At 61.0% G+C, this 24,726-nt stretch overlaps 1 protein-coding gene across 1 annotated transcript in view; it reads right to left on the bottom strand.

Annotated features, from left to right (window-relative positions):
- The window catches only part of LAMA5 (laminin subunit alpha 5), a 48,293-nt gene extending 24,007 nt beyond the window's left edge, over window positions 1-24,286 (bottom strand). Inside the window, exons 1-12 of the mRNA XM_028133532.2 lie at window positions 23,994-24,286; window positions 18,754-18,906; window positions 10,229-10,346; window positions 9,877-9,995; window positions 9,629-9,799; window positions 9,410-9,507; window positions 6,238-6,353; window positions 5,717-5,835; window positions 5,514-5,604; window positions 5,169-5,303; window positions 5,003-5,062; window positions 2-142 (exon numbers count right to left, since the gene is read on the bottom strand). Coding sequence (XP_027989333.2) covers window positions 2-142; window positions 5,003-5,062; window positions 5,169-5,303; window positions 5,514-5,604; window positions 5,717-5,835; window positions 6,238-6,353; window positions 9,410-9,507; window positions 9,629-9,799; window positions 9,877-9,995; window positions 10,229-10,346; window positions 18,754-18,906; window positions 23,994-24,245 — 1,573 coding nt within the window. The 5' untranslated portion in view covers window positions 24,246-24,286. The remainder of the gene's footprint in view (window position 1; window positions 143-5,002; window positions 5,063-5,168; window positions 5,304-5,513; window positions 5,605-5,716; window positions 5,836-6,237; window positions 6,354-9,409; window positions 9,508-9,628; window positions 9,800-9,876; window positions 9,996-10,228; window positions 10,347-18,753; window positions 18,907-23,993) is intronic.
- Window positions 24,287-24,726: the final 440 nt, after the last annotated feature.

Raw genomic sequence — 24,726 nt, 5'->3', positions numbered from 1 at the left:
CGGTGGCAGTCCTGGCCGTAGAACCCTGGGGCACAGAACTCGCAGTAGACGCCCTGGAAGTTGGGTTTGCACAGGCAGCGTCCCAGCTGCGGGTCCTTCTGGCAGGCGTTGTCCCGGGTCCCCCCAGCGTTGCAGTCGCAGCCTGGGTGGGGGCAGGAGGGAAGCCTCAGAGGCCCTGCCGACCAGCCCTCTCCGCAGGAAACCTCCCTTCTCCACAAACCCATATCCGTACATTCTTTTATTTTTTTATTTTTATTGATTTCAGAGAGGACGGGGGAGGAAGAGAGAGAGAGAGAGAGAAACATCAATGATGAGAGGGAATCGATTGGCTGCCTCCTGCACGTTGGACTGAGCCCGCAACCCTGACCGGAATTGAACCTGGGACCCTTCGGTCCGCAGACCAACGCTCCATCCACTGAGCCAAACCAGCCAGGGCATGTCCGTACATTCTCACGCGGCACACATATAAACTAAGAGACAATCAAAGGCAGGCGGGCACTGGGCTTACGGGGAGATCACTTCGCAAGATGTATAAACAACTAACCACTATGTTGGACATCCAACACTAACATAATATTGTATGAAAATTGTAATTGCAAAAATATATTTTTAAATTTTAAATCACACAAATAAAGGACAATAAAAATCCCAAAAAGGGGAAGTTGACGTTCCAGGGAAAACAGTGGTGAGTGTCGAAATGAGGGCGACTACACATACGTGGACTCTTGTCGTTTGTGATGTAGATACCAAGTCAACCATGGGCGTTCACACAGCCACACAACATTTAAACTCAGAATCGTGACACGGCAAGAGAAAATTCTAGTCGTTTTTGTTGTTATTAATCCCCACCAGAGGATATTTTTTCCATTGATTTTTAGAGAGTGGAAGGGACGAAGGAAGCGGGGAGAGAGAAACACTGATGTAGACACATTGACTGGTTGCCTCCCGACTGGAGCCGGGGATCAAACCTGCAACCCAGGTACGTGCCCTTGGCCAGGAATCAAACCCGTGACCCTTCGGTGTACAGGCTGACCACTGAGCAACACCGGGGGCAGGAAGGAAGGAGAAAAAAATTGTTCAAGTCTTAACTTGTGCGTAGAGGGCCATGACGACAACTTAGGTTTTGTTACTGAGAGAGAAGAGCAGCTCGACATTTGCCCAAAGTGTACGGTGACCATGGGCCAGAATTTACACACCGCAGAGAGGAAACACGAACCAGCCCACCAAGACCAAAACATGTTTGGTTGCTCAACCAGCAAAAGGCAAGAGAGGGAAAATGAAGCCGAAAGGGAGAACGCCGCCATCCCTGGACCTCAACTCCGTCTGAGACAAAACCCAAAGCCTCAGTTTGACTCTGAAAGGACAATGCGGTCGCGTCCTCCTGAAAAGACGCAGCTCGAACTACTCAACAGGAAAGAAAGCTGGTGCCGCAGAGCATGCAGTGCAGGTGCAGAGAAGGTGAGCGTGGAGACAGGGACGCAAATCCCAGGCCACGAGCATCAATGGGGACAAAAGGGATGTGTGCTGAGAAAATGGACTGGTGCCCCCCCCCCCCCCCACAAGAGAGGCAGCAAACCCAAGCCTCTGAGAGCAGAATAAACACGGTCTTCAGGTGCAGAAAGCGAAATAAACTACCAACATTTCGAGAGTTTGGCAAAACCAGACTCCTATAGAGACAGACTGAATAGGCTGTTCTCAGCATGTGGCACAAACCACACTCGGACAGAGTGGATTTAATAGCATAATTAACACGCGTGCTGGAACAGGTGCACTCACAAAGATCTGTATCCAACAGAGAATACATGTTCCAGCCACATGTTCATGGAACAACCCAAAAGGGTGGAAAACAAAATACCAAATTCAAAACACAAAAAGCAGAAATTGTCCGGCTGCTGAATCTGACTATGATGCAGCAAAACGAGGACTGAACCGACAAAGGGCAGCGCCAGGTCAGTGTGGCCCAGTGGCTGTGTCGATCTATAAACCAGGAGGTCGTGGTTTGGTTGGTTGGGGCACATGCCGGGGTTGCGGGCTTGATCCCCAGTGTGGGGGTGTGCAGGAGGCAGCCGATCGATGATTCTCTCTCATCACTGATGTTTCTATCTCCCTCTCCCTTTCCCTTCCTCTCTGAAATCAATAAAGAGATTAAAAAAAAAAAAGCAGAAAGAAAATCAAACCACCAAGAATGACAAACATGCTTCTAAAAAACTCTGGTCAAAAGCAAATAAAAACGGAAATGACTAAGTAGAAAAAAGCAATAGTGAGAACACAACAATCAACCTTGTGCAATGCACCTAGCCAAAGTTATATTCTGAGGCAAACTGATAGCTTTAGCCCAGGTTTCTCAACCTCAGTACCACTGACATTCTGTGCTGGACAACTATCATAGGGGTGGGGCCGTACTGTGCACTGTATTTTTTTTTTTTTTCTTAAAGATGTACTCTTCTTATTTTCTTTTAAATATCAGAGAGGGAGGGAGAAGGAGAGAGAGCTAGAAACATCAATGATGAGAGAGAATCATTGATTGGCTGCCTCCTGCACACCCCACTCTGGGGAACGAACCTGCAACCAAGGCATGTGCCCTGACCAGGAATCAAACCGTGAACTCCTGTTTCCTAGGTTGACGCTCAACAACTAAACCACACTGGCTGGCATTGTATGATATGTTGTACACCCCTAGCCTCCCTCCACTCACTGTATGCCAACAGCACCCCCAGTTACAACAACCAGAAAGACATTTTAGACGTTTTCCTATGGATCAAAATCACCCCCGCTTGAGAACTGCTGCTTTAAACCTTTGAATTGACAACTAAGAAAAACTGAAAAGGAATAATTCAAGAAGCTATCAAAAACAACAATAAACCACAAGAAAGGATAGAGAAGGCATTAGAGACTTTAGTTCCAAAATTTCTATATAAGGAAACAAAATATCTGCCCCACATGAGTCAGAGAAAAACCCAAGCAATCTTGTACTATAACCTTGTGCTATCCTTTGAAAACACCAATAAATTCAATGCATTTCTGTTAGGTCAAATGAAGGAAGAGATAAAAAGAAAGAAAGAGAATAAAAATAGACAATCAAAAGTCACGGGTTCGATTCCCAGTCAAGGATACATACCTGTGAACCCCTTTCCAAGTATTTTACAAGGTGACTTACAAACCAAAGCAAGATGGCGCAAACAAACAAGAAACCTTTCAACCAGTCTCATTAATGAAAGTGTCTATGTTCAATGGCGGGTCCATGTTAATAGAATTCATTCTATAGTAATCCACAGATTAAACGTGCAATACAGCTTGGGTGGGAACCTACTGAATTGAAGGTATTTGCAAACGATACATTTGATAAAGGGCTAATATCCAAAATATATTGAAAACTCATAGCCCTGGCCGTTTTTGGCTCAGTGGATAGAGCGTCGGCCTGAGGACTGAAGGGTCCCAGGTTTGATTCCGGTCAAGGGCACAGGCTCGGGTTGTGGACTCGATCCCAGTAGAGGGCATGCAGGAGGCAGCCAATCGATGATTCTCTCTCATCATTGATGTTTCAATCTTTCCCTCTCCCTTTCTCTCTGAAATCAATAAAAATATGTATTTTAAAAAACCCCAAAACTCATACAATTCAATATAAAAATAAAAACCCAAGCAGCCCTGGCCAGGGGGCTCGGTTGATTGGAGCATCATCCTGTACACCAAAAGACTGTGGGCTCAGTCCCGGTGGGGCACGTACAGGAGGCAACTGATCGATGTTTCTCTCTCACATTGATGTTTCTCTCTCTGTCTCTCTCTAACAAAACATATATATATCTCAATGAAAAATATCCTCAGGTGAAGATTTAAAAACACACACCCAAAAAACCCAATGGGCAGAGGACCTGAATAGACACTTCTCCAAAGAGGACATACAGAAGGCCAAGAGACATATGGAAACATGCTCAACATCACTGATCATCTGAGAGATGCACATCAAAACCACGAGGTACCACCTCAGACCGGCCAGAAAGGCTACCACCAACAAATCTACAAACAACCAGGGCCCGCGAGGACGTGGAGGAAAGGGAACCCGGGCACTGCTGGAGGGGGTGCAGACCGGCGCAGCCACTGTGGAGAACAGTGTGGAGGCTCCTCAAAATATTAAAAATGGAACTCCCATTTGACCCAGTGATTCCACGTCAGGTTATTTATCCAAAGAAAATGAAAACACCAACTGGAAAAGCTGCCTGCACCCCAGCGATCCTGCAGCCTTACTCACAACAGCCGCGGCTACGAAAGGAGGCGCCTGCAGATTCGACTGGGGCGTGCCGTCCACCGAAAGCGGGTCCCAATTCCAGAGACGCTCACGAGAAGGGTCGCCCGTGGGCGAGGACCAGGCTGTCGGTAATGAACCTTGCCGAGCCCCAAAGCAGTGACTGGATTTAACGCGTGTGCTAAGGCCTGGCGCCTGGCGCTGGCAGAGGGCTTCCCCGGAGAACAAGCTGGCGCCCCAGCCCGAGTGCCCCCGGGTGCCTGCCGGGCCGGGCAGAACCCTCTTTGGGAACCCTTCCTACAGAAGAACTGGGGCGTCACGGGAAGCTTGAGCTGCGAGGATGTTTATCGGAACATTATTTAAGAAGACCATCGGAAAGAGCCCAAGTCCCAGCACCTGGGAGTTGGCTGAATAAACGCTCCATCGTTCTGTGTGACACAGGACGAGGGGTGACATGCTCACAGGGTGGCGGTGGGTGGGAAACGCAATTCTGAAACAGCCGCAGAGCACACAGCGTGTGAGCGCCAGCGTGCGGGTCCACAGAGGTCCCGGCGGCGCGAGGCCGGGTGTCTCCTTTGACGGTAAGCTTACTTAAGAGTTTTGACCGTTTTCTGGCATGAATACGTATTGTTCGCAGAAAATGAAAAGAGCCCAAACGAATGTGACTAAAGTGAGTATCCCACCTCCCCGCAGGGCCTCCACGGGGCCTCCTGCCCCGGGCTCCAGGGCACCCAGGCCGAGCGGGACCTCAGGGACACTTACTCACGATCTGTCCAGCCTGCTGCACCTGTGCCACGGAGGAGTTGCGGGGGGAGGACACGGCTGGGGAGGAGACACGCATGTCAGCCAGGCTGGCTCAGCACATGGAAGGGAGGAGGCAGGACCAGAGGGTTCCCCCGGGGCCCGACCCCCCGGCCAGCACCCTCACGGTAGCAGTGTGGGAAGCCCGTGAGGCCCGCAGCACACGCCTCGCACCGCTCCCCCGTGAAGTTGGGCCGGCAGTAGCAGCGGCCGGTCAGGTCCTCACACGTCCCGTCTGTGAAATTTGACTCGCAGTTGCAACCTGGGTGGGGGCCGCCAGTCATGAGACCCAAGCCCAGGACGGGCGGTCTCCTCAATCTGGACAGTGGGAGGAGAGCTGTGGCCGGCCTCCCGGAGCGGTGGGAGGGCCCCGGGGAGGCAGGGGGCCGGGGACCCCGGGATACCGGTCTGGGCAGACCCTGCTCCCAGCCACCCGTCCCCAGGACACCCCAGCCAGGTGGACCCCACTCACGACGGCAGGTGTGGGGCGAGTCCAGGGGCTGGTCGGGGTCGCGATAAAAGCCGGGCAGGCAGTGCTCACAGTTGATGCCGGTGGTGTGATGCTGGGGGGGGGGGCGGGGGGGTGAAGGGCCATTGAGTCCAGGGTGTCCCATCCAGCAGCACCCTGGCCCCACCCCCCCACAAGTGCCGCTGTCTCCTTGGAGCCCCGCCCACCTGGCAGGCGATGCACACGCCCCCGCCTTGGTAGACGCTGTCCTGGTTCTGGCTGGCATTGTTCCTGTCCACCTCAGGGTCGTAGTAGCAGTCGTCCGCGTGGCCGTGGCAGTTGCAGGCTGGAGGGAAGGGCAGGCACCCAGATGTCAGCAGGCCCCCAGGACCCCACCTGGTGGGACCCCCAGGCTACATCCCACAAACCAGACAACCTCAGATGTGGCCAAACACACACATGTGCATATGCACTGTCAGTGTGCAAGCTTGTGCGAGTACAGCTGTGAACATGCATGTGAGTGTTGTATGTCCGCACGCGAGCACCCGTGTCCATGTGTGTACTGTACACACATGTGAACATGTACGTGCCCATGCATGTATCATGTGTAGGCACGTGTGCGTGAGTGTTTTCATGGGCACTGTGTGTGCATGTGTGCAGGAGTGAGCGCTGCCAGTGTGTAAGTGTGTATGAGACCTTTGCACGTATGAGCTTGTGCAAAAGCACGTGTGCACGTGGGGGCACTCACACTGACACTCGTTGGCACTCTCAGGTGTGGCCGGCTTCCACTGCTGCTGGTTGAAGCCGGGGCAGCAGCGCTCACAGGAGCCCCCACACGTGTTGTGCTGGCAGGCGCACTTCAGCCTGTGGGACACATGGCAGAGCGGGCTCAGACCCCGCAGAAGAGGGCAGGAGGAAGCCGAGGCGCAGGGGCTGCGCGGGGGGGGGGGGGTGAGCTCTGCGCAGAATACCGAGTGGTCACCCTGGAGCTCTGGGTCCTGGGGCTATGCCATCCCCACCAGGCCAGGACCTGAAGCTCAGGTCTTGCTCAGCAGGCAGCGCTGAGCTCAGTCAGGAGCCCATGAGTTCAGGGCACTCTCCAGAGGCAGGTGGCCAAGCACTGCTCCCTCTTCCAGCTGGTGTGTGTGGGGGGGGGGCGGGGAGACACCCGTGGGAGGGCTGGAACCCTGCCTGGTGCCCTAGAGAGCCGCTCCTGTTGGCTCAGGGGCAGGGGACAGCTGGCCGCAGCTGGGAACTGAGGTTGCGGCCACCTCCTGCACAGACACTCATGCCAGAGCCCCACCCGGCCCAGGCCATCTGTCCACCAAGGTGGGGCCAGAGTGGGCCCCATCTGAGCTGTGTGTTTCTGGGTCCTGGGCCAGCTCTGTGCATGACCCAGAGCTCCAATCCCACCACCCTGGCCCCGTCCCCATGAGGGTCTGCAGGGCCTTGGGAGTCAGCACTGCTGTCCTCGGAGTCCAGGGACACCCGGAGGGCTGCGTGGGAGAGGAGGGCAGGACGACCCGCCGCAGGGAGGCAACCACAGGCTGCAGCTGCTGTTAGACTTTCCAGTGATCGACATGGGCAGGCACCCCTAAGCTAGGGAATTCACGTGGGTGTGCCAGGTTGGTGATACCCAGCATGTTTGGCGAAGCCCTCACAAAGCCACTCTGGAGGCTTCTTCCCGATCCAGGGCACGCAGGAGCAGGGCCTGACCCAAGACCTCACGGAGCATCGGCAGACACCGTAAAACAAGGATGCTTAAAGACTGTAACCTAAGGGAAGCTAAAACTCGTGAAAAATAGGTGGAAAAATTAAGTTAAAAAGAAAAGAAAAATAGGTGGATGTGACAAAAGAACCAGTCAGAATTCCTATAAACAAAAAACAAAATTACTGCAGTTAGGACTCAATGGGTGGGCTTCCCAGCAGGTCAGGCGCAGCTGAGGAGACTGAGCGGAAGCAGCATCCGGAAGGCAGCTTGGAGACAGGTGGGGGAGCCAGACATCCCGAGACGGAAGGAAACCAGGACCCGAGTTCCAGAGGAGAAAGGGGCAGGTGAGGAGCCCAGCAGGCCGAGGGACAGCCTTGGTTAACGAGGAGTCTTATTCTCAGATTCAAAAGGCCCGAGTCCGGTCCTGCCCCGTGGCTCGATGGGTGGGAGCATCATCCTGTGCACCAAAGGGTGGCAGGTTTAATTCCTGGTCAAGGCACATGCCCAGGTTGTAGGTTTGATCCCCGGCTGGGGCATGTGCGGGAGGCAGCTGATTGATGTATCTCTCTCTCTCTAAAAAAAAAAAAAAAAAAAAATCAATAAAAACTACAACACATTAAAAAAAAAGCACGAGTCCTGAGGCAGAGAAAACGTGTCCACCCCTTAACACCACAGAGTGGGCCAGCAGAGCACCAAGAAGATCACAGAAGCTTCCAGAAGATGCCCAGGCAACAGTGCACAGGATGGGGGGCGCTCGCAAGCATCCAGAGATGCCGAGAGTCCAAGTGTTGAGAGACATGACCTTCGGCAGAATTTTATAGTCGGCTCAAGTCTCACCCACGAGTGAGGGCAAAACAGCAAACAGGGCAACGACAACAGAACTGGGAAAGACTCACCAGCTGCCAGAGTGGCTGCGCCCCCCCAGTTCACATGTGAAACCGACTCCAGTGACGGCCTTGGGGTCTATGGGGGTGATTAGGTCATGGGGTGGAGCCTTCATTAGAGGGACTAGTGTCCTTATAAAAGCACCCCAGAGAGTCCCCTGTCCCCTCTGCCTATCATGAGCGGATGCAGTGAGAGGACACCTCTGGGACCCAGGAAGTGGCCCCCAGCATCCCCCAAAGCCGTGAGAAGTGAAGCATGATCCGTGGTGTTTCGTAACAGCAGCCAGAGCAGCCAGGCACCGACAGCAACCACCACGGCTTCCCGACTGGGGAGGGGGCGGGAGACACTGGTGTGCGCCGGGGGGCGGGAGACACTGGTGTGCGCCGGGCGCCGGGGCCTGGGAGGCTGTGCAGCCCTGTGCCCTGCCTGGGCGCTGAGCTCGTCCCCGCCCACGTGCCGTGCGGGTGAGTCAGGGCGGGTGCTGGTGCCGCCCAGTGGGCAAGGGCAGACCTGCCTCTCTCCCGAGAACCATTTGGCTGCCTGGCGAGCTCCCCGCCCAGCCCGCAACAAGCCCCTACTTGGCACTAAGTTCCTCAGAGCCATGGCTGTGCCTGAGCATGGCCGGCAGGCAGGACCCTGCGCCCAGGGCGGCACGGAGCGTGGACAGCAGGTGGGTCCCAAGGGCCTGCCTGTGCCCTCCTCTTTCAGACCCATTGGCTGCAAAGGACTGGTTTGGGGTTCGCCTCTATGCTGTCTGGGCTTCACTTGTCTCCCTATAAACTGGGGTAGAGACAAAGCAATAAAACCCCAGCAGAAGGCACAGAGAAGATCCCAAATCCAGGAGCATGTGTGGGGGCTGCATGATTTTGAGGCAAGGCAGGTACAGGGCACACACCTACGGGCCGCTTGTTAAAGACGCAGATGCCTGGGCCCAGGGCTGCTGCCTGCACTGTGCTCCCCATCAGCTCCCCATCCAGGGCCTTGGGCCCTGCCCGTGGTGGGAGGTGAGGGTGAGGGTGGGGGGCGGCAGGGAGTGTGTTTGTGGGGTAGGCAGAGGACGGGAATGTGCAGCCGCAGGCTGACGCCTCCCTTGGCGACTCCTGTCCGTCAGGCCCTAGGCTCAGGGTCTGGACAAGAACTTCACCTTCACTGGCAGCAGGGCCCAGGCACTGCCCCCCGCCTCGCCGTGCACGTGGGGAAGACGCCACGGCGTGGCGGCCAGCGCAGCTCACAGGGGCCAGGGACGTGGCGGGCAGTGGAACCAGGCCTCCCCCCCAAGGTTGGCGGGGGATGAAGGGGATGGGCAGGGAGCCAAAGATCTCACCTAAAGGGGTCTGCGGGGTCTGTGGGGTCACACACATCCGCGTGGCCGTGGCAGACGCAGCGCCCGCCAATGCTGATGTCCTTGATGCTGTAATAGTACTGCACACCTGGCTGTGAGTGTCGTGGCCCCCACACCAGCCCGGCCCATCCACCAGGACCGCCCCCATACGGCTCAGACCCCCCGTGTGACCCGGACCCCCCACGTGGCCCGCGTGCTCACCCGGCGGGTGACGGTGGGGTCCCGCAGTGCCTTGCCCATGAGGTGGCCCAGCAGTGTGTTCGTGCGCAGGAAGCGCAGGCGGATGTTGGTGGCTTTGGTGAAGTCACGCAGCAATGGCGAGTAGGAGAAGTTCATGGCCCCCGGACGCCCGTTCACCAGGGACACCACAACCTGCAGACAGGATGGAGTCAGGCCAGCCCCCCGACGCCGCCACCACACCGCGGGGCCCGCCGCGGCCCCTGGCCCACCTCGCCGTTCTCCAGGGGCACGATCCGGGAGTACTCTGTGCTGCAGATGACATCGTCGTCCTGCGTGACGCGCTCCAGCCGCGGCACCCCGAATCGCTCCAGGCAGTCCCTCCGGGAGGCTGCGCAATTGGGAGGGAGGTGAGGGTGCAGGGCCAGGAAAGCGGCCTCGCTCTGCGTGCCTGAACTTCCCAGCGCTTTGTGGCCTGGTCCCACATCAGGGAAGGGAGCCACTCAGCCCCACCTGCCTTGGGGGTGCGCCCCCAACAGTCGTGACCCACACAGAAGCTCGGTGTGACAGAGCGGGGCGGAACAGCCCGGACGCCCTGCCAGCCCCGGGCCCCAGGAGACTCACAGGCGAAGAACTGCCAGGGCTGGTAGGTGTGGCCGAAGTCCACAGAGCGCTCCAGTACCCAGAGGTCCGGTCGCGGGGAGTTGGCAAACTTGACGAGCACGTAGGCCACGTGGAACACCTGCGGGGGAGGGGGTGATGCCGAGGCCCTCCTCGCGCCTGGGGGGCTGGCGGGGAGGGGTGGCGTGGGCTCCCTTCTCCCACAGTGGACATCTGTGCGTTTTCCGGTGAGGGCCAGACACACCCAGGGAGAGGGCCAGCCGCTCAGAGGAGCCCCTGGGCTCGATGACCACCTGTGGCCGCTGAGGCCTACACTGGGGGCACTGCCATTCCTAAGGGCGCCCACCTGGATCTGGGGGTACGGTGGCCCAGGGCCCAGACCTGCCTGCCTCCCCATCCCTCTCCGGGAGCCCAACAGCCACACTGGTCCTAGGGCTCTGAGGCTAAGACTTGGGGGGCAGCCTATCCACAGGCCCTACCGAGGGGCTGGGCACGGAGAAGACAGGAGCTCACCCTCCCCTCGACCCGTCACGCAGCTCCAGCGGGCAGTGGCCAGGCACGCTGCCTGCCCCCTTCGAGCCTGGCCTCATCGCGCAGCTGGCAGGTGACACCCCCTCTGGAGACGGGGCGCCTGTCCTAGTCTCACCTGGTCACATCCCATCACTCTCAGAACCAATCTGAACCTGCCCCTTCACTCTCTGACAGCCCCCAGGCGCTGAAGCCCACCCCCCCGCGGGGGCAGGCTCAGCTGGACCCAGCGCCTCTGTTGTGACAGGTCCCGGGGGGAAGACAGACTGGAACAGGGGGCGCTGGTTCTCACTGCCAAAGACACCCCTCACCCAGCTCCCCGGGATGACGCACACGGTGGAGGCCCACATCACATCGGCACCTGGAACCCTCGAGCCCAGGCCCCAGGCCCCAGCCCCCAGGAAAGGTCCCTGGGACCCCTGGGAGCATCAAGGGCTCAAAAGCACCTGCTCAGCCTGAGGCTTCAATGGCGAGGCGGGGCCACCCAGACCCCGAGGAGGGTGCGTGAGCAGGCTCCACCCTCACACCTCTGTCCGCACAGCCCCCTGGGAGCGCCCGCCCCAGGCTCGGTCTCCCACAGGGAAGGACGGCGGTTCCCAGGCAGCTCTGAGGACAAGCGAGCCCCTCCCCTCGGCCCCAATGCCAAGGGAACATCAAAGCCGACAGCCATTGTACATGCTGAACCTGGTGGGGTGTGGGCTTCCAGGGCTCCGTACAGGGTGGCGGGGGACACAAGCACCCCCAGTCTGCGCTCAGGAGGGGGAGGCCCAGAAACAGGGCTTGGACACGCTAGTCAACATGCCACACGTGTGAGTGCCTCCCCCGCACCCCACACCAGGGCTGTCACAGGGGCACCGCCTGTGGGCTCTGCGCTGTCCACAGACCCCGAGGGTGACGTCATGCCCCCCCCAGAGGAGCAGGTCCCCTTTGGGCGTCCACTGGTCTGGATTCACCCGGGACCAGTTGAGGCAGAGCAGGGGTCCCCCCCAGGGCTGCCCAAGGCCGCCATGGTGACCCCATGGAGGGACGGTGACCCCTCAAGGCCCAGCCCTCAGGAGGCACAGGCTGCGAAGAATGCCAGCGGGGGCAGGGCCCAGGCCCGGAGCCACGCCTGTGCTGAGGCGGCCCTCCCGGAAGGCCTGGTCCCAGGGACGGCCCCGTCAAGCCAGGGGCCTTTCCAGGCAGGGGCAGGGGGGAGTCTATTCACCCATGTCCAGGCTCTGAGGTCATCTTCCCTCCCCACTGGGTGGGGGAGGGTGCGCCCCAGGGGACAGACCCTGCACCCAGCCAGCACCTTGGCCAACCCTCAGTCATTCCAGGAAGCCCCAGGGGACCTGGGTGTGTGTGAGTCACCCAAGGCCCCCAGGAGATTGAAGGCTCCCACCCAGCCATGGGGCCCACCCCCGCCTTTCCCTGAGTGAGGCCACCAGGCTGCAGCCGTCACTGGCCAGCTCTGCCCCTCCCCGTCGGCGGCAGCTGCATTTTTCCCAGCTGAGGGCACTTGCACAAATATTGATTTGAAGACACTGATGGGGCAGGACCGGGCGTCATGGGAACGCCCCCCCACGCCCGTCATGCTGGGCCGTGCTTAGAGAAAGACCCCGCCCCTGCCGGCTGTCCACCTGGTCATCTGTCTGTCACACAGGGGCCCTGGCCCAGGATGAGGGGAGGAAAGGCATGAGCCCAGTGCTCTCTCTCCACCTGTCCCCAGCCTGGTGCCGCTCCCAAGGCCACACTGGGCATGACCCCGGAGAGCCCCGGCCGCCTCGTCCACCGCCCCGCCCCCCGCCCCCCGCCCACAGGCTCTGCTGCCAGCGCAGGCTGACCTTTCCCGCTGCAGCGTTCTCTGCAGAAGGAAAGAACGTCTTTTAAGCAAAAGCCAAACAAAAGCCTCCTGAGTTATTTTTAACGATCTGGCTATTTTGGGGCGGGCACGTCTCCAGGACAGCAGCCGGACGGCCTCTCGGTCACTACACCCTGGCCCCCATTCCCGGCCTGACCACAGAGGGCCCCCCGGAGGGCATCTGCTCCCCCTCCACCCGTGACCAATGCCTGACGGGGGCCAGGCCAGAGCAGGGGGCCCAGGGTGGGCTCCAGGCGCTGATGGCCATGTGGCCCTGGGTAGCCACATCCCCTCCTGGGCACAGGAGCGGTGGAAAGAAACACAGGGTCAGGAGTCTGGTGTGATGGCTGCCGAGGCCTGCACAGACGATGCCACCTGTCCCCGAGGTAGACAAGCAGAAGCAGCAGCCACCTGTCCGGGACGCCGCGCCTGATGCCGCACTCCACTCTGGAGTGCAGAGGCCCGGTGGGGGAGGGGAATGCTAGCTGGGAGCCGGGCTGAGATTTGGACACCAGAGAGGAATGAATCCCTGGAGGGTGCAGAGGGTGACCGGCAGCCTCCTGGGCTCAGGCACCTATGTCACCAAGGGCAGGGTGGTGGCTGGAACCCCCGATTGCAAGGTGGTCAGGCTAGCACACCCCATCTCTGCCCTGGCCCATCTCAGAGTAGGGAGAGCCAGGCCAGGAGGAGTGGGCCCAGCCCCCACCCACAGGCAGGCTGCATGAATCACTGGGCAGTCCTGACTCAGCCGGGCCCTGCCGGAAGCAGGGCTGATTCCTGGGGCCGGGCCAGGGTCCCAGGCTGGGGCCGGGTGGAGGCAGGAAGCCCCTCCTAGACCGAGCGTCCGGGCTAGCTCCCAGGCCATTCCCCTCAGAGTGAACAGTGGGGCACCCAGACCTCCTGGATTCCCTGCCCAGGTGCTGGGCCGGCCTTCGGTGCCCCTACCCTGTCTGCTCAAAGCACCTGGCCTAGCCCCTCACGTCTGCCCTCTCCCCAGTGTGCCCACCCTCTCCGCAGAGACCCCTCTGGAAACCTTGATAAAGATTAACGCCACAGCAGGGGCTGGCCCGGCCTGCAGGGGCCAGGGCAGGGCAGGTGAGTCCATGCAGGCCCCACCTGGGTAAAGAACAGCCGTCCACGCCAGGGTCAGGGAGGACCAGCTCCAGGAGAGACGGGGAATGGAGAAGTAAAACATGGAAACGCCGAGGGGACAGGCAGAGGCCCAGGGCCCGACTCTGCGGGACAGGTGCCCAACAGACCAAACAGGTGCGCAGAGCAGGTGGGATTTCAGGGAACGGTGGGGTGGAAGGGCCGCCGGTGGGTGTTCAGGAGCTCCCCAGCTAGAGGGCACCAATGCCCGGCGGGGGCCAGAACCTCAGTGCGCTCCCTGCTCCCATCGCTCCGCCCTGCAGGAGCCCAAGCCAGGCCAGGTGGCCAGCCCAGCACAGGAAGCGGAGTTTATCCCAAGGGGACCTCAAACACAAACAGTTTAGTCTCTGGTGAGCGGTGCTGCTGGAGGTCAACGTTGTGGGGTTTGTTTAAACACAGATGGGCCCTAGCCGGACAGAGCGTGGCCTGCAGACCAAAGGGTCCCAGGTTCAGTTCTGGTCAGGGGCACGGACCTTGATTGCAGGCTCCTCCCAGGCCCTGGCCCTGACCCTGGTCGAGGCTCTTGCAGGAGGCAACCAATCGGTGTGTCTGTCTCACATCGATGTTTCTCTCTGTCTTTCCCTCTCTTCTACTCTCTCTAAAAATCAATGGAAAAATATTCTTGGGTGAGGATTAACAACAATAAAACCAACCAGCCCTAACCGGTTTGGCTCAGTGGATAGAGCGTCAGCCTGCGGACTGAAGGGTCCCAGGTTCGATTCCGGCCAAGGGCATGTACCTTGGTTGCGGGCACATCCCCAGTAAGGGGTGTGCAGGAGGCAGCTGATCGATGTTTCTCTCTCATCGATGTTTCTAACTCTCTATCCCTCTCCCTTCCTCTCTGTAAAAAAATCAGTAAAATGTATTTTTAAAAAACAAATAATAAAACCAAACAAACAAAAAAACAGAGATGGGAGCCCAGCCAGTGTGGCTCAGCAGTTGAGTGTTGACCGAGGAATCAAGAGGTCCCTGGTTTGATTCCGGGTCAGGGCACATGCCTGGGTTGTAGGCTCGATCCCCAGTGGGGGTGTGCAGGAGGCAGCCCATCAATGATGTTTCTCTCATTGCTGTTTCTTTTATTTTTTTTTTTTGTTTTCTCATTGCTGTTTCTATCTCTCTATCCCTCTCCCTTCCTCTCTCTCTCTAAAATTCAATAATAATTAAAAAAAAAAAACCAGATGGAAAACAGGAGCCTTTGGGGGGGTCCAGCGTGAGGTGTCGGGGGACATCTGTGTGCACCCAAGTGAGCAGAGGCAGCAGCCCAGGCTGGCTGTGTGGTTGCTGAGGGGGTGCGGCAGGGGCAGGACGCACCAGGCCAGGGATGAAGGGCTGTGTCAGCAAAAGGCCCAGCAGAGGCAGGGCTTCATGGATTCTCACCAGGAGAGGCCTGTGCTGGAAGAGGAGGTGCCCCTGCTGGCCATCCAGGCCCTCCCCATGGCCCTCCCCAGGGAGCCCAGCTCGAGGGGCTGTGTCCAGTCTAGGCCCCACACCTGTCCTGGTGCTGGGCTCAGTAACCAGAGCCTGGCCAGCCTCGGCCGAACTTCCTGCCACTCCCCTCGAATAACCCCGCTGGCCCTTCTGGGGAGCCAGGCCAGCGGGCATGTGGGGACCAGGCGGCCTGCACAGGGAGCCCTGAGCCAGCCGGCCTGCGGGCGTGGCGCCTGGAAATGGGGGTCCAGCCAAAGGAGCTGTGTGCAGGGGGCCCTTGCTCAGGTACAAAGGCCCTAAAGCAGGTGCCCAGGTGCCCTCACCCCCCATGTACAGAGGAGGAAACTGAGGCACGGAGACCAGATGAGGTCTTGGTCTCTCCACACGGGTGCTCACTATCCCCAGGTGCCTAGGGCAGCCTCACCGGAGCTCTGCTCCTCAGCAAACATCTGATGTCCTGTCCCCCAGGGAGGGCATAGACCCCTCACCTGGCCCTTCAGCATAGGGCCCACTGTTCCCCACCTGGATCTGGGAATGTGGGCTGCAGCCACAGGTAAGGGTCACCAGGGAGATGTCCGGACAGGGAGGAGGACACACCATGGGCCTCAGCTCACCTGCCCAGGTGACTGGGCAGAGGGCCTGAGACCCCATGGCAGAATCCCTGGTAGGGGCAGAGCACTTGGGTCAGGACCTGCCTCGCCGTGTGGCCTGAGCCCAGGAGGTCAGAAAAGCACCGGCCCTGCACTGGGTTCAGGGGAGGGAGAGCCCAAGGCAACAGGAGGTCCCACAGGAGAGACAGGAGACAAGCAAGAACCTGTGGCCCCTGGGAGGACCCTAGGCAGGCCACACCACTGTGCTGGAACACAGCACCTCTGGCCCAGCCTGGGGCCTTCCTGGCCCCACCTGGAGGCTGGCACTGATGGCTGTCTCAGGCCTGAGGGTCCCTGGCAGAGATCCATGCAGGGAGCGGGGCAAGGTCCTGAGGCCCGAGCCCCTCCATGGCCTCCCAGCCAGGACCTGGCTCCTGGAACCTGTTGCTCCGTCGGCAATGAGAAGGAAGAGGGTCCCACATCTCCCACCATGGGAAAGGTCAGAACGGGATGCAACACAGACATCGAAGGAGGGCAGGCTCGCTGCCCCCGCCAGCTCCAGGCGACCCACCAGGCAGAGGAGGACCTGTGATACGGCCACGGCCCTTTCTCAGTCTCCCCGAGGCAGGAAGGCCTCCTGATGCCCAGCGCTGGCCACCCCACCCCCTTTCCAGGGCATCCGCTCCAGATCCCAGAACAAAGGCAGCTGGCAGCCTGCCCCCGGGAGTGCCCAGCTCCACTGCCCACTCAGCCCCACTTCCTGAAGGAAGCCCCAGCCCCACCCGGACCCTTGCCTCCAAGGATTACCCAAAGTGGGAGAACCCCAGTTGGGGGTTGGGACCCCTGGACTTGGGTTAGCTTAGCCGGGCCCCTCCTGCCCAGCCTGTCTCTTATCTGCGCCAGGGAATGTGCTTGGGGGTTCTGCCCTGGGGGCCTCCTCAGTCTGACGTGGGCACCAGGTGCTCCTGACACCAGACCTGGGTAGACCTGGAGGCACAGAGCCCCGGGCCACTGTGAGGGCCCAGAAGGGCCCGCCTGCACCTCCAGAGGCCTCCCCAGTGCTTCGGCCCCAGAGCCCTCACCCCCGCCCCACGTGGGCTCCTCGGCCCCAGACGGTGCTGAGGGCAGAACCTAGTCTCCGTCCCCAACCCCAGCAAGTGGCATCCCAAAGAGCCAGTCACTGCTTGTGGCTCAGGGAGGAGGGCAATGAGCCCCGTTTCCCGTTCCCCCCAGAATCCCACCTCTCGCCCAAAGAGGGAGCCTGGGTCCATTGTCACACCCAACTCCAAAGCACACTGGTGAGCAGTCCCTGGCCCCTGCCCATCCCGACCAAGGCTGGCAGCCCTCGGCCAGACCGAGACAGGGCTTCGGTGCGCTCGTGGGCAGGCAGGGACCGGGGTGTGGGGGAAGATGGCTAGGTAGGTGAAGAGAGGAAGGAGGGAGAGGAGGGAACCATGGCAGGTAGACGGGTGGGTCCAGCTCCCCAAACAGACCGAGAAATGGCCCCTTTCTCCTTCGGGTCATTTTATAGTTAGGGAAACTGAGGCTTCGAGAGGCAGGAGATGCACATGGTGACCCTATCCCTGGCCCAGGACCAGTCTACAGAGCAGGTGAGCTGCCTGCCACCACACCTCCGGCTCAGGCGGCACAGAGCCAAGGGGGCAGGGACCCCACGAGCTCCTCCTCAGCCCCACACGGCACCTCGGCTGTGGGCACGGTGCCCACCTGCTCTGAGGCCACTCTGGGGTTGCCATGGAGACTGGGCCCTCGCCCCTCCCCAGCCTGGCCAGGCCTGCCCCACAGGGAGGGGAAGAAGAGGAGCAGGAGGAGCAGCGAGAACCACCAGCTCAGCACAAGTTCCCCCTGACCGACCTGCCGTGCCAGAGAAGGGGACCCAGGTCACACAGGGTTCAGAGGTCACACAGGGTTCGGAGGACCCTCCCAGGGCCCGGGGAGAGGAGAGCACAGAGGTGCTGTAACCCCGTGAGCGCCCAGCCAGCCCGGGCCAGCTTCTCCCTGGTTGCCCCCCAGCCTCCCCCGCCAGGACATCACAGCCAATCCAGAGCCCCCCAAATTTCAGGCCACCCGTTAGAACTGAAACCCACTCCCCTCACTGCCTACCCAACCACTGGGCCAGGCCTGTAGACCTCCAGGGAGGTGCCCAACACTGTACCCCGAACCTGCCCGTGGGGTCTGCCCTTCCAGTGAGCTCAGGTGAGACACTTTGCCACCTTCTCAGACCCTCAGGGTCGCACGCAGCAGCAGGAGGCTTGGCAACAGGCAGGCGCACTGAGTCACGTGGCCTGGACTCTAGCTTCTAGACCTGACTCCTTCCCTGCCTCCCGGGGTGCGGTCTGGCAAGATCAACCTTGTCACCCCAACTCCAGGCAGGCCTGGCCTCATCTACTCACCCCCACCCCATCCCAGGAGGCGACGAGATTGCTAGCCCACTTCACAGGCCAGGATGTCAAGGCCAGGCATCAGGGCAAAGTCACACAGTGCCAGGACACACCCTAGACCGGAGTCTGACCCAGCAGGGCCCACCAAGGGGGACTCTCGTCTCTGGAAAATGCCGGGCCCCACCCTCCGGACTGCACAGGGCCGGGGGCAGGCACACCTGACCCCGGGCGGGCGCCTTTGCCGCACAGGTATCCCAGGAATGTCCACTTCCACCAGCCTCTCCACATTCCTGGGCCCCTCCCACACCAGCAAGCCAGAGCCTGGCTCCCGGCAGAATTCCTCAGAATACACACGGGGGCTCAGCATCTGCCGCCTCCATGCTGGACCCTTAGCACCCGCCCCCACCCCCCCTTTTCCCCACAGGGATGTGGAAAGACCATGTGAGGGGCCTGCGGTTACACCTGTGTCTGCGCGGGGCCTGCCCCAGTAGATCTGGCCAGACTCCTGGCTGGCCCAAGGGTGCACTCAGGTGGGGCCCCTGGGGTCGGAAATGCAGAGGTGGGGCTGTGACAGACCAAGGAGGACCCTACCTGGCCCAGGTCCAGGGTGACGTTGACCTCATTGTACTCCAGGCCGCGGGACAGGGGTGGGCTCTGCCACCAGCGCTCCGTGCCGTCGACGGCGTTGCTCACGGGGTGTGCCTTGTTGCTGTTGGCGGCCGTGCAGATGTCGCAGTACTGGCCCTGGGGGACGGAGCCGTCAGATGGGGGAGAAGGGCTGGGACTGCTTGTCCCCTCCACTCACTCTTCCACCATCACATCAGACATCCCAACCTGGGCCCTCGTTCACCAGTCACTCATTTCCTGTGTCTACTGCATTCTTGGCTCAGGAGACACAGCCCATGTGAGAGGTGGTCACATCCATAACGGAGAGACCACGAGTGGGAAGGAGAGGGACACCCAGTCCATTTATTTGTTTGTTTGTTTGTTTGTTTGTTTAAATATTTTTATTTATTTCAGAGAGGAAGGGAGAGGAAGAGAGAGTTAGAAACATCAATGATGAAAGAGAATCATTGATTGGCTGCCTCCTGCACACCCCACACTGGGGATCGAGCCTGCAACCGGGCATGTGCCCTGACCGGGAATCGACATGACCTCCTGGTTCATAAATTGATGCTCAAGCACTGAGCCACGCGCGCTTGCTTTTGTTAGAGAGGACGGGAGAGAGAGAGAGAGAGAGAGAGAGAGAGAGAGAGAGAGAGAGAGGGGAGAGAGAGAGAGAGAGAGAGAGAAAGGCATCGATCAGTTGCCTCCCATACACACCCTGACAGGAAACCACACCAGCAACCTTTTGGTGCATGGGGTAATGCTCAAACAACTGAGCCACACTGGCCAGGGCAGGGACACCCACTTTAGATGGGAAAATCAAGGTGGGCTTCTCTGAGGAGGTGGCATACACTATATGGAGGTGTGTACTCCGGGCAGAGGGACTGCCCACAAAAAGACCCTGGGGCAGGAAGAACCACTGAGCACAGAGGGAGAAGGCCAATGTCGCTGGAGCTGGGGGGAAGGGGCCAGTCAAGGGGCAACTCACTTGCTCCCGACAAACAGAAAGCTGGAGTCACCTGGAGGCCAAGGGCCCAGGGGGCCAGGAACATTAAGACAGCCAGACCTCCTCCCCGCCTCCCAATGGCGTGTCTCCCACACACCCCTGCCAGGCTTTCACCGAGAGCCATCTGGATTAGGGTCTCCAGAGAGACAGAACCAAGCCATCCCAGTGGCCTGTGTGGATAGGCCCGAGTGGAGGCATGTGGGCAGCCAGCAGGCAGGGCCTGGACCTCCTGGCTCTGCTGCTTCTGAGCGCTGGGGCCTGGCCAAGTCACGATAGCTGCTAAGCCTCAGTGTCCCCATCCGAAGAGTGGGGGTAATGCTGGCACCTGCCTCAGCTGTCCCAGGATTAATGATCCCACCCCAGGCCTGGCAGCTGCTTCCATCACAGTCCAGACACCTGCCAGGGGCCTGTCCCCTGGGGGGACAGAGGGCTCCCAGCATCCTGGCCTGCCGTCCCTATCATGGAGGAGCAGGTGCCCAGAACCTGGGATGGGGTGGGGTGGGGACAGGGCTGGGCCCTGGCCACTGGCCCAGTGGAGCCCAGCCCTCCCTCTCCCTCTCCCTCTCCCTCTCCCTCTCCCTCTCCCTCTCCCTCTCCCCCTCCCCCTCCCCCTCCCCCCCCTCCCCCTCCCCCTCCCCCTCCCCCTCCCCCTCCCCCTCCCTCTCCCTCTCCCTCTCCCTCTCCCTCTCCCTCTCCCTCTCCCTGCCCCAGAGGAAACCAGACCTGCCATCCCTCCGCACACACAAAGGCAGCCCTCAGGGACCTGGCAGTGATTGAGGCCAGAGTCTGGGAAAGGCAGACACTACCCCTCTCAGCCTCCCAGGGGGCCAGGCCTCATTGGAGGAGTTGGAGGTGGGCGTGTAGGATGCCCCACCCCCACTCCCAGGCCCCACACGTGCACTGTACCCGCCTCTCCTGGATGGGTCTGTTCCCCCCCCCCTCCTTCCGGGCACCTGGGAGGGCGAGACCAACCGGCAGCAGAGTGGGCTCCTGGGTCCTGGTGCTGGTGCTTTGAGTCCCCCCATCTCAGACCTTGCTCCTGCCTGGGGCCTTTGCACTCTGACCTCCTGTCCTCCATCTCAGCTCAGATGTCACCTCCTTAACAGTGCCCCACCCAGATCTAGTAGACCACCCAGGATGCTGACCTCCCCCTGCCCGTGCCCCCTCCCCGCCCCCCCCTCCTCCCCCCCCCCCCCCCCCCGCCCCGGTTCCCCCAGACATCACCTTGCTTTTTTTTATTCTCCCTCCAGACCTGGAACTGTCTGGCTATTAGTGATTCTGTGTTTACTGCCTCTCCGGAGGCTGCAAGCTGGGGTTGTGGGACACCCATCTTGTTTTTAACTGTGTTCCTGAGCTCACTACCACAGCTGCCACACCTTGGGGATAGAACCATGGAGGGCACCAGAGAAGTGGCGTGAGCCAGGTGGACCGTACTGCCGGGCTCGAATGGGGAACCTAGGCTGGAACCTGGAGCTCTGGCTCGGGCCTGTGGGAGCTCTTGGGCGAACAGAGGAGGGGTTCAAGGGTGTCACCAGAAGTGCTGTGCACATGGGTACAGGCTGTCAGGGACCTGGCTGGCGGGGAGGTTTCACGGAGGAGGTGGGCAAGGCATGTGGCTGGGGTGGCGGCGTTCCAGAGAAGGCTGCCTGTGGTCAAGACCCTCCCAGCCGGTGAGCCCGTGTGGCTGCGTGCGGGAGGCTCCGGCCAGGCCCCTGCAGACAGTCAGGAGGCAGCCCCAGTAGTCCTCACTGTGCTCCTCACTGTGCCTGGCCGCCCGCCGTGGGCAGGGGACGCAGTTCCCTCCACACCTTGGCTGCAGAGGGTCCTGCTGGGAGCAGAGTGCGGAAACAGGGAGTGGCGATAAGAACTTCCCCTCCCAATGAGTCACCACACCAGTAGTCTAGCCCCCGACTTGCCTACAGGGCCTGGGGCCAGTCCTGAATTCCTCCCATGCCCACCTGATGCTGAAAGGGCTGCCCGCACAGGACCGCCTCGCCAGCAGGGCTCCAGGTGGGACACCCTGCCTTGGCCCCGCCAGCTTCTGTCCCGTCTCCTCCAGGGGGTCCCCTGGGAGCTGCGAGCCTGCAGCCTTGGGCCCCATGTCCTCCGTGACCTCCCCCGTGTGGCACAAGACGGGGCTCTCTGGATGGAGACAAGGTGGGCTTTATCTCCCTGGCACCTCTCCAACCCAATCAGAGACCAGGGCACTGAGCAGGCCCACTGCCCCCAGAGGAGAGGGTGGAGGTGCTGGGCAGTCCAGGGACTTGTCTAAGGTCCCATGGTTGTTCAGCTCATGTCCGTCTGGCCGCCAGCTTCCTACCATGCCTCACCCCAGCAGCCTCGGAGCAGGTTCTAATCCGAGTGCCACAGGCTTTGGGGACAAGCTTTGGCCTCTCTTGCTAGACGGTGGACTAGGCAAGCAGGCTGACACTTCTCATTCAGGGCCAGCTCTGTCCCCTAACACCAGGGCTGCCACTGGTTGCCAAGTAGTCACTGTGTGACAAATGGCTTCCCAGTCTCCAAATCCAGGTAAATGGGGCCCTCACACCGTGCCCATTTTACAGACGAGGAGACTAAGGTTCTGGGAGGGAAACCACGCAACTAAGGAGAGGCAGAGGAGAGGGGCTTTGAGCTCTGCTCCAGGCTGCTCCTTTCCGCACTATGAGGGGGCACTGAAGGGCCCCTCCCTGCAGGGATCCATGCAGCTGGCCCTCCTCCAGGGTCTGCCATCTGGGCCAGGCAGCATGGTGGGGAGGAGTGGTCTGGGGTTCAGAGGAAGCCAGGAGCTTCCACTACTTGAGTGGCAGAATTTCAGCTGAGCAGTGAGGAGGCGGTGGGGGCTGGCCAGCGCCCCTGGGGCAGCTTTGGAAACCCCCTACAAGCTCCTTCCCCGGATCCAGCCCCTTTGGCGTCAACCAGATGTGCCAGGGCCCGCAGTGGCCTGGTTTTCACTGCTCACCCCAGCCAGGTCAGAGCTGTGAGGCTTCCACAGGTGTCTGCACCTTTTCAGGCCTCAGTTTCCCCACTGGAAATGTGAGCGTGAGACCTCCTAGCTCTGCTGTGCGGGGCTCAGAGGAGAGCATGCAGGTAATGGGGCGTCTGAGGGAGGAAGCACTCTGCCAAGAATGGCTCTGCCATACCTGGGTCCCCCAGCTCCTCCCTGCACTGAGGGCCCAGGGCGGGCAGAAGGGGAGGGCGGGAAGGCAGAAGGCGGGCAGTGACGGCTCCTTCATCACCCACCCCAGCTACTCAACCATCCAACTACCTTCCTCCCCTCCCCCAGCCTCTCCCATCAGGGAGGTGGCCGCCTGGACCTCCTCCCAAGGAGTCCCTCAGTTTACATCAGGCCTGGGGACCCCAAACTCTCCTGCCGGTTCCACAGGAATGGAAAGATGGGCCTAGCATAGGGTGTCAGGGACCCCAGGAGCAGACCCTACCTGCTCCCCCAAGGCAACCCAGGAGCCTCACAGGACCCCAGCCCTCAACCTGCCCTGGGGGAGAGGGTGTTACCATGTGTGGGCACCTAACCCATCCCCCACCTACAGGCTCCACCGTGGGAGGGCACGCCCTGCCCAGGGTCTTCAACCGGAGGACTTCACCACCTGTGGGGCAGAGACGCCGCCCAGACTGAGCTCCCCGTCCCCATCCCCAGTCAGAAATCCAGCTGTGTGCCACCCGCCTCCACCCCCAGGTCCCCACCAAGCCCCCAGACCCCCCAGTAGGGATGGCTTTTCCCTCTGCAGCTGGCAGGGAGAACCTCCGGGGTCTGGCCCCTCCCGCCCCGTCCCAGTCCCATCCGGACGCCAGCAGCAAGTTCCAGCTAGTCCTGGGGGAAGGCGCACCGGGTCCGCCCCTCCGCACAGGCGGCGCCTGCTGCTGCCAAGTCCCACCTCGCCCGCATCCCGGGACTCGGGGCCGCCGAGGTCTGGGCACCAGCCCGCCCCCTTCACCCCGCAGTCCGCGCCGGACGCTACGTCCCGCCTTCCGGGGGGGCGGGGGGCGATGGGAACACGCAGTTCTCTGGCACAGCCTGAATGGCCGAGTTGGGGTCCCTTCTGTTCTCTGAAATGTGGAACCGGAGAGTCGGGCGGGACAGGGGGCTTCCGTCCGAGCCTGGGCTCCCCCTGGCCCGGGGCGCTCCCCGCCAAGTCAGCCCGGAGTCGCCGAGTCCGGACCCGGGCGCACCCCGCCCGCGGCGACCCCGCCCGCCCGCGCTCACCTGGATGGTCTGGTTGGGGTCCCCGCCGGCCACGGGCCCCCCCACCAGCTTGCAGTAGAGGTCCTCGGTGGGGCGCGGGGAGCCGCGCGCCGGGGCCTCCTCGCCGCAGGTGGCCGAGGCGGCGATGCGGGCTCCCTCGGCCAGATTGAAGTAGGGTGGGTGCAGGCTGAGGTCGCCGTCCGCCCGCGCCGCGCCCAGCAGGGCCAGCGCGACCAGCAGCAGCGGCGGCGGCGTGGGGCGCGACCTCCCCATCTCGCAGGTCCGGGCCGCGCTCGTTCGGGGACTGCGCGCCGCGGGAGCCCCGTGGGTATGAGCGCGGGGCCAGCCGGCTCGCTCCGCCCGGGGACGTCAGGCCCCGCCCCAGCCCGCCCGGGCGCCGGAGCCCCGCGCCCCGGGGACTGGGAGGGGGAGGGGCGGCCGGCGGCCTTAACCCTTCCGAACCCGGCCGGCCGGCCTCCGGAAGGGGCACCTGCTGGCCCCGGGCCAGGCCGTGGGGACACAGAGCGGCCCAGGCCCCCCAGGGCGTGACTCGGGTCCCAGGCGACATCCCCGCGCCCCGCGGCGCCCCCGGTCCCGACGCGCCCGCCCGGCTGGTCCCAGCCTGGAGACTCCACTCTTTGTTTCCGTAACTTCGGGCACCTCTGGCGGCCGAGCGCCCCCGGCGGCTCGGGCTCCGGCAGGGCGGCCGGGAGTCGGCACGATCTCGTATCGCCCCGCGTCCATCTGCCCTTCA

Source organism: Eptesicus fuscus, chromosome 12, assembly GCF_027574615.1.
Source record: "Eptesicus fuscus isolate TK198812 chromosome 12, DD_ASM_mEF_20220401, whole genome shotgun sequence".
Taxonomy (NCBI): Eukaryota; Metazoa; Chordata; class Mammalia; order Chiroptera; family Vespertilionidae; genus Eptesicus; species Eptesicus fuscus.
Note: the sequence above shows the minus strand (reverse complement) of the source record. Positions and strands in the feature narration are given on the sequence as shown.